The sequence below is a fragment of the Octopus bimaculoides genome, chromosome 4, assembly GCF_001194135.2.
Source record: "Octopus bimaculoides isolate UCB-OBI-ISO-001 chromosome 4, ASM119413v2, whole genome shotgun sequence".
Taxonomy (NCBI): Eukaryota; Metazoa; Mollusca; class Cephalopoda; order Octopoda; family Octopodidae; genus Octopus; species Octopus bimaculoides.
Genome location: NC_068984.1, coordinates 108460095 through 108469799, shown reverse-complemented (window position 1 = coordinate 108469799; position 9705 = coordinate 108460095). Strand labels below are relative to the sequence as shown.

Below are 9705 nucleotides of genomic sequence, written 5' to 3'. Positions count from 1 at the left end.
TATATATATATATATATATATATATATATAGCCTAATGGTTAGGGTGTTGCAGTGTTGCAGTCATGATTGCGAGATCGTGGTTTCAATTCCCAGGCCAGCAGTGCATTGTGCTTGAGCAAAACACTTAATTTCACATTGTTCCTATCCACTCCGCAGTAAATGGGAAACCCTGTGATAGACTGGCATTCCATGCAGGCGTAATGCTGGTCTGCCTGCGTAGAAAGTAGGTTGGCATAATTTGAAAGCTACAATAATACCATGAAGCGCATTGTGACCAGTGGTTTATAACAACATCCAACAATCTGGTTGAAACAGTGATTTAATGATTATTCAACTGAGACTATATTCTATATTTTATCTTTTAGTTGTTTCAGTCATTAGATTGTGGCCATGCTGGGGCACTGTTCTTGAAGAATTTTTAGTCAAATGTATTGAACCCCAGTACTTATTTTCTATTAAAGTCTGGTACTTATTCTGTCAGTCTCTTTAGCTGAACTGCTAAGTTACGGGGATGTAAATTCACCAGCACCAGTTGTCAAGCAGTGATGGTGGTGGTGGTGGGACAATCACAGACGCAAAGACACACACACATACATATATCATCATCATTATCATCATCGTTTAACGTCCGCTTTCCATGCTAGTATGGGTTGGACGATTTGACTGAGGACTGGCAAGCCAGAAGGCTGCACCAGGCTCCAATCTGATCTGGCAGAGTTTCTACTGCTGGATGCCTCTCCTAACGCTAACCACTCTGAGAGTGTAGTGGGTGCTTTTATATATATATCATTATCATCATCATCATTGCTTAACGTCCACCTTCCATGCTAGCATACAACGTGTTTCTTTCAGTTTTCTTCTACCACATCCACTCATAAGGCTCTGGTTGGCTTGAGGCTGTAGTAGAAGACACTTGCCCAAAATACCACACAATGGGACTGAACCCGAAACCATGTGGTTGGGCAGCAAGCTTCTTACCACACAGCCATGCCTGTGCCATAGTGAAAATTACCCACCACCATCTGACTGCTTTTATTTGGCTAAGAAGAGCAGTTAGTTTTATTGTGTCTGGAGGCAATGGCAAAAAAAGTTGACAGATGGAGAAAATAGAAAGGATTGAGGGTAAATGTCCTCTTTAGCCATCATCAACTTTATTAAATACCACTTAAAGGTACTATGCTCAAATATTTTTGCGGAAAAATCAATAACAATAGTGAGCATTGCCAGATAAATGGGTCTACTAATCTGCACATCCTAGATAGCTGGGAAAGGGAACTCAACCATATTAGTAAATCCAGGATCTGTTGATTCCCTGACTGGATGCTAGTGGCTGTTCTAGGATGTTTCACATAATTTTTGTGTAGTACTTTTGTTGTTTTTTTTCATGCATGTTTTCTTATATTCTGCATAAGATTTAGTAAAAGCCCTACTGCTTTTGTATTCATCCTTGTAATGCACCATCAATATTGTAGTAGTAGTAGTAGTAGTAGTAGTAGTAGTAGTAGCAGCAGCAGCAGCAGCAGTGGTTGTGCTAGTAGTGTTGGTGGTAGTAGTGTTGGTGATAGTTGTGGAGATAGTAGTAGTAGTAGTAGTAGTAGTAGTAGCAGCAGTGGTAGTGCTAGTAGTGTTGGGGGTAGTAGTGTTGGTGATGGTGGTGGAGATAGTAGTAGTAGTAGTAGTAATAGTAGTAGTAGTAGTAGTAGTAGTAGCAGCAGCAGCAGTGGCAGTGCTAGTAGTGTTGGTGGTAGTAGTGCTGGTGATGGTGGTGGAGATAGTAATAGTAGTAGTAGCAGCAGCAGCAGTAGTGTTGGTGGTGGTGGTGATAGTAGTGTTAGTAGTTATATAAGTAGTAGTAGTAGTAAAGGTTGTAAGGATGACAGTGGAGGTTATTGTTATAATGACAGTAGTAATGATTAGAGAGTTACTAATACTACTAAAGTTAGCAGCAGCAGTACCAGTAGTAGTAGTAGTAGTAGTAGTAGTAGTCCAGAGTTGGTGAGTGGTAGACAAGAGTTATAAAACTAATGATATTAATATGTTGTGTGAAGGTTTATGAGAAGCTCAAACATCTACTTTTATTCTATTTTACCAGAGAATATCTTTGGTCAGCAGTTTTGGTGCTTCATTATTCCTTGGAAAATATGCCCCAATTGATTTCAGCGATGGTTCTGGAATGAATCTTCTGGATATTAACAAAAAGGAATGGTCAAAGGATTGCTTAAATGTACGTTTCTATTTTGATCTTCAAATTATATTTAAAAATATATTATAAAACAACAGATTAAGACTTATTTTCCCAAGAATCATTTTCTCTTTTCTGCATAACTTGTTTTTTTTTCTATCCAGGCTTGTGCTGAGAATTTGGAAACAAAACTCGGACCTTTGGTAAAATCAACTGAAATCCTGGTATGCCTGTTATATATTCTTTTTCCTTTTTAAATTTAGAGTTAATTTTGATTAGCCCCCTGCTTGGTAGCAAGGTGTGAAAGAAAACATCTTGTTTTGTTTATCATCCTTTAAAGCAATGTCTTGCAAATTTTTATTGCTCCACGATTTATTTTTTCAAGCCTAGTACTTACTCTGTAGGTCTGTTTTGCCAAACCAATAAGTTAGGGGGATGTAAACACACCAACACCAGTTGTCAAGTTGTGGTTTGGGACAAGCACAGACACAAACACACTCACACACACACACATATACATACACATATGCGATGGGCTTCTTTCAGTTTCTGTTTACTAAATCCAATCACAAGGCTTTGGTTGACCAGAGGCTATAGGAGAAGACATTTGCCCAAGGTACCATACATTAGGAAAGCAAGCTTCTTACCACATAACTATGCCTAATATAATACTATATTACTTTATATTACATAGTATTTTACATTACATTATAACATATTGCATTATATTACTTTATATTTTACTATTATATTAATAACTAGCTTAAAATCCGCATTCCATACAGACTTTTAAGTTTGCTCTTGTGGAGGGCTAATTGGGTCTGTGGCCCATAACTAAAGAGTGCTAAGCAGCATGACCATAATATGTCTATAATATCTATATGCTCCAGTGGTGTTTGATCAGAGTTTAAGGATGGATGGGAATTAATTCTGTAATGCAATCATTCTATTGTTCCAGTCCCAAGTTGACCAATTTGTCCCAGAGTAAAATTAATTGTCTCGATGTAAAATTAATGAAGTGAATGTCATTTATCATCCCCTTGATGTCTGACATCATCTGACAGATGCCACCAAGATGGCATGAATCAGCCAAGCTTTACCTGCTAGAAATAGCAACCCAATGTTGGATGTTCAAGAACTAAATGAAGGGCAGATTTTCATTTCCAGGATCATCCTGATTCTAAACAGGTATAATATGTCTATGTAGAGCAAATTTAGGCTGAGATACAGGGGTCCCAGATGGACAGACAGAATTCCACTTTTATTATTATAGATTAATATGAGTGAAAATATAAATAAGCTCTTAATGAAGAATACTCACAACTGTTTCATTCTGAGAATTTGTTGTTTCATTCACTTCATTTGTATTAATAAGGAAGGAAGAACTAATTACAGATACTCCAGAACAAAATAAAAACATGTTTCTAAAATATGTATTTTAAAATTTCAAAAAAAATATTGAACTTGCAGGGCAAAATCAGCAAGTATTATGTTGAGAAATATGGCTTTTCTCCAGACTGTGAAGTAATTGCATTTACTGGTGACAATCCTGGTAAGTTAGAAATTATTTTGGTAAAATATTTTTTCCTTACAAACTTCCATTTCAACTGTACAGTAGTGAGAAATCAATGACGTGAAATGACTAAGTGGATTAGGTATTGGACTAACAACCCTGAGGTATCAAGTTCAAATCTACTGTCAGTATTTTGTAAAACTTTTAGAATCAACAATGAAATTCTTTTGAACCATGCTTGACCATCTTGTCTTAACTACACTGACAGGTTGATCACAGCTTTGACACCTTGGATCATAAGTCAACTCAGTCAATGTCAAATAATGCACATTAATTATATGCAATGATTTAAATTCCTTGCTCTACTTTCATAATATTATCCAGCAAATTGCATTGCAAAAGTTGCTTAACTTTTGTGTTTGTTGAGTGTTGTTCCATTAATTTATTGGTTGTACTCCTGTAAATATAAACGATGCAGGTTGATAAAATATATAAAAACTCAAATTTTAGCGTGGTCATTGTCTTTACATGCAACTTGTTTTACATTGTGAATAACTGACTAAGAACATATGACCACTACATTAAAGCATCATGACAATTGAGTTATTCATAATTTTGTTGTTTTCAAGTAGGATTAATAACAAAAAGAAATCAACAGTAAGAAAGTACTCAATAACTTCTCTAAGTTTTTGACTTATAAAACAGTTATTTTTGTTTTAACATCTCACATTAAGTGAACCAGTAAATTTTAATCTGTTATTTGAAGTCAGCTCGTCATTGTTTTTGTTTGATGTCCACCTCAAAATCAAAGTGCATATCAAAGTCAAATATATCAAGCATCACAACTCTAAATATGATTTTATATCATCAGCTTTGAAGAAACCACAGTTGCTTTGATGAACAATAACTACATCAACTTTCCTCAGATGTACATTCCTTACAGATATCGTGCTGAGTGTGTAAGATTGTGTGTGTGAGTGCTTTTACCCAGAACGTCTACTGTCTATGTATATGCATATTTTTAACATAATGGTAATATTTCCATTTCAGCATCATTAGCTGGAATGAGACTTCAGGAAGGGGATATATGTGTAAGTACTCTATGCCTTTTTTTTTACATTTCAGTTTGGAGTTTCTCAGCAATGGCACATGATGTGTGCAGCCTACATAGACTAGCAAAGTTGATATGATAGACATTTGGCTTTAATTTCTGCAGGTTTATACATATAGGGTAAAGTGTAGATAAGAGAGGAGTATTGTGGACTTCATTTTAGGGGATAAAAATTTTGCTAAAGTATTTAGTGTGAGGTTTCGTGGATAAGATGTAGTAGAGTTTAGCAACGTGGGGTTGAATTCCTTGTCCCATTAAAGTGACAGATATCAGGCAATGGATGTTGGTGTTAGAATATTGATGATTAAAGATTTACTAATCAGTTTTGTTACTTTTACAGGGAAAATATGGTCTAGAATGTTTGTTTAGATATGTGAGTAGTAGCTTTTGGCTGGAGAAAACTTCTACCTTTTGTAAGGTCTTTAACTGTTCAGTGTTGAAGTTGTGTCTCGCTTCTAGAGACATTGCCTAGTCTTTGAGATGAATTCTCTGCTTTGTTGTAATGTGGTTGCCACGAGATATCAGAAAATGCAAAGCCTAACATTTATAAAAGTTGTTAATGAATAGAAAGAGTGAAACTGATTTATATATTGATACGGGTGTTTCATTTGGTTATAGCCACTGCTTCTTGTGTTTGTTATTGACTTAAATAACCCATTTCTCATCGCCTTTCATAATTCATTTAAGAAAAGATTTTTTTTTGTTCCTAGTTAGCCAATTGTTGAATTCATTGAAAGCAAAGCTTTATTCTTAGGGAGGAACAATTTATAAGGTATCCAAGACCCTTCTCTATGCACTTTTCCAATTATTTTTCAAAGATGATCTTGAACAGCCAACCAAAGTTTATTAAATTTCTAAGATAAGCCTCTGATACCTTGGCATGGATTCTTTTCAGTTGCCACTTTCACTATGTCCTTATGAAGAACAACTTGTTATCTTGATTTATGTTTATTAGAGATAAAGAATAAAATGTTTTGAATGGTACAACAATGCACTGTAATACAAAAAATGGACTATATACTTGTTGTAATTTAGTTATCTATAGTCTGATGATATTTCGGAATACAATTCCTTCTTCAGATATTCTTAGATGGAGTTGCTGCTATAATCAGTTTTCAAAGCCGTTGAAAACAGATTATAGCAGCGACTCCATCTAAGAATATCTGAAGAAGGAATTGTATTCCGAAATATCATCGGACTATAGATAAGTAAATTACAACAGGTATATAGTCCATTTTTTGTATTATAGTGCATTGTTGTACCATTCAAAACTTTTTATTCTTTACAAACAATACACAATGCTTCAAGCAAACTACAAAACTCTCCTTTATTAGAGATGTTAAAATCTTAACTCCCATTTTAAAACTTGTTAAACCACTTCTGGTATATCCAGATACTCACTTCATCAGAATACACAATGCGTATATTTTTAATTGCATTGTTGCATTTGCAAAAGTCTTAAAGCATGCAATTTTAAATATGATATTACTTGAAGTTCTGATTATCTATGAGTTACCTAAAAACAGAACTAATAAAACGTGTTTTCAAATCCAAAACTTTATTTCAAATAAAGAAGAATGTTGGTCATACTACAACCTTTAAACTGGTAATTAATTAGTAACATGACTTCAAGCTATTTGTTTGAGAATGTGACATTACTTTTCAGGATATTTAATGTAAATATTTATAGATTCAGTACAATCTGGACTCAGATCATGTGATTGATTTTTTTTTCTTTTTTTAGTGTTTAGTCAGAGAAGGAGGGGCAGTACTTATCACCTCTAAGACTATTGAGGGACTGAATACTTGATCAGAATCCATGCAACGTAAGGGACTCTGTTAAAGGAAACCAGAAGGCAAATACAGGTGTTAAATTGGGGGATTAAGTAAGTCTGCCACCTAAGAACAGATTCAGCATCACAGGCTTCCATACATTTTGTATTACCTGGTTTCATTTGCAAGGTTTTGGTCAACCAGATAATATGAAAGAAAATACTTTCCAAAGCCTTATTTAGTAAGATCAAATTTGGGACCACATTATAACAAAGCAAATTTCTTAACCATAGAACCATATCCACATTAAAACTGAAGAAACACTGCAAAGTTGAAACTATGATATTTCTGCTAACAGCCCCACATACTCTCTTCAGAGACTTTTAATATACGAATCATTTTACAGTTGCACATAATTAAAACTTTTGCTGTATTGTATATTACATAATTGTTATCACATAAGCTAATTAATACATAATATTTTACAACTTAGCTTTAGTGTTTATTATTTAATGTTTATTATTTGATGTTTATTATTTGATGTTTATTATTCAATGTTTAATGTTTATTATTTGAAACAGGTAAGTCTTGGGACAAGTGACACATTATTTCTTTGGTTAACTCAGCCCAAGCCTGCTCTCGAGGGCCATATATTCATCAACCCTGTAAACAGTGATTCTTATATGGCTTTACTTTGGTAAGTAAATATTCAGTACCTATTCTTTAATCTGAATTTCTTTTGGCTAGTCTCATACAAACAGACATCTTAAATTCAGAATCATATATATATATATATAGGGAGAATTCACAAAAAAAGATGAAGACAGGTGGTGTAGACAACAGATGTATTAGTTTAATGCTCGGGAAATGAAACAGTCTTTCATGTTTCGAGCCTATGCTCTTCCACAGAAAGGAACACAGAAAGAAACAAGGAGAGAAAATAAAGAATGTGTAGTGGCTAACGATCTATCATGGCGAATGCCAGACAGAGGGATCACACAGGAGAGCTACGAAGAAGGGGAGATCAGATTGGAGCCTGGTGCAGCCATCTGATTCGCCAGTCCTCATTAAATGATGATGATGATGATGTATATATAAGGTATAAGTTAGAGGTGTTAAGCCCTCTAAGGGATAGAAGTATCCAGAAGTACTCCTGGTAATTACCTCTGTAAGTATGGTCCTTGGTATAAGATATATGGCAGCAGGTTATTTGAAAAGGTAAACCGTAGTTTAATGTATATATAGACGATCAGAAAATGGAGGAAAAACAATAAATAGAAGTGTATCTTTGGTGCTAAAAAGCCATTATTTAATTAGTTAAGCAAGGCTTTTTAGCACCAAAGATACACTTCTATTTGTTGTTTTTCCTCCATTTTCTGATCGTCTAAATATATGTATATATATATATATATATATATATATATATATATATATATATATGCAGGAATATAATATAGAAGTACATGAATATATACATGCATATAAATACACATGTATATATATATTCATACATATATGAATATATATGTATACATATATATACATGTATATATATACGTGAATATATATATATATATATATAACGTGAGAGAGTTAGCGGTTGGGGGTACAACCCACTAAGGGATAGTATCTATCCAGTATACTGCTGGGAGGGTACCCAATTATTGCTACGCTAGTGCTATACTAGGTGCAATCAATGGAAGCGGGTAAAAGTGGAGGTTTTACCCAAAATTTGTGTAACAATTAGAATATATAAAATTATAATACAGGGTATCAAGAGATACCACCACGCTGAAAAAATAGCAGTCAAATCCTGACTCTAAAACCACAATAAATGTCCGCATGGCACGAGTAGCGAAGACGAAGACCAAATAAATCAGTAAAATAATAAGATAATTCCAAATCCTGGATTTCTGGCTTTGCATAAATAATAATGCTCTGCCTTCATCAGTGGAATAGGCGGGCTATTTAAGCTAGTCGTGTGCATACGTGCATATATATGTATGTATACGTCCGTATATGTAAGTATACTGTTTATATACATGTATTTGTATTTTTGTACTTGAGTATATTCCACTGATGAAGGCAGAGCATTTATAAGCCGCCCTCTTTCCATATATATATATATATGTATATATATATTTTTGTGGAAAATAATTACATCTCATTTTATTTATTTTATTAACATACCTCTGATTGTGAAAATATTTGTTAGAGTATTGTTGTTATCTGTACCACTATACTGTTACTCTATTCAGACCAAAAGAAAAAAAACCTATTTGACCCATATACCTAGGGTTGTAATTCCTCAACATTAATTCCTCAACACTTTGATAGTAGTAAAATGACCTGATACTACTATGACCAGTGAAACCTTTAGATTCTAGTATATATATACTTAAAAGTATATGTATACATACATATGTATGTATGTATATCTATATATATAAAGATGAGAATGTGTGTGTGTGTGTGTGTGTGTGTGTGTGTGTCTGTCTGTCTGTGTGCCTGTGTGAATCCCTAAAACTTGAGAGCTACACAACCAATTACATTCAAATTTTATGCATGCCTTACTTAGGATCCATATAGCATCATAGGCCCAAAAATTTTTTTTAATTTTTGCCTAGTGTGAGCCCAGAGCAATACAATATCTCCTCCACTATTGCAGTATTACATGTCAAAAGTGAAAGAACAACACCTCTCCATTGTAATGTCAGATATTTTCACTTTAATAGTTTCACTTTAATACTGAAACTATTAAAGTGAAACTATTATTTCATATATACAGGCATACATACATACATACATACATACATACATACATACATACATACATACATACATACATATATACATACTTACATATATACAATATATATTATGTATATATATATATGTGTGTGTATACATCTGCACAAATGTATATATATATAGATGTATATTTAATTATATGTATTTCTTCTATCTTAATGAATAAAAATTCTTCGGATAGAATAAATGGGTTAATAGAAACCAATGTAGCAAAGAACACAAAATAACTTTGGTGTAGTTCCTGTTTTTAAGGCTGGAACTCCTTGAAATTTTTTGGGTATTTGAGTATATTTAAAAATTTATAGATGTATATA

At 33.6% G+C, this 9705-nt stretch overlaps 1 protein-coding gene across 1 annotated transcript in view; it reads left to right on the top strand.

Annotated features, from left to right (window-relative positions):
• Positions 1-9705, top strand: part of LOC106877134 (xylulose kinase) — a 44642-nt gene that overhangs the window by 14485 nt on the left and 20452 nt on the right. The window contains exons 6-10 of the mRNA XM_014925974.2: positions 2094-2225; positions 2348-2407; positions 3654-3735; positions 4747-4787; positions 7162-7277. Coding sequence (XP_014781460.1) covers positions 2094-2225; positions 2348-2407; positions 3654-3735; positions 4747-4787; positions 7162-7277 — 431 coding nt within the window. The remainder of the gene's footprint in view (positions 1-2093; positions 2226-2347; positions 2408-3653; positions 3736-4746; positions 4788-7161; positions 7278-9705) is intronic.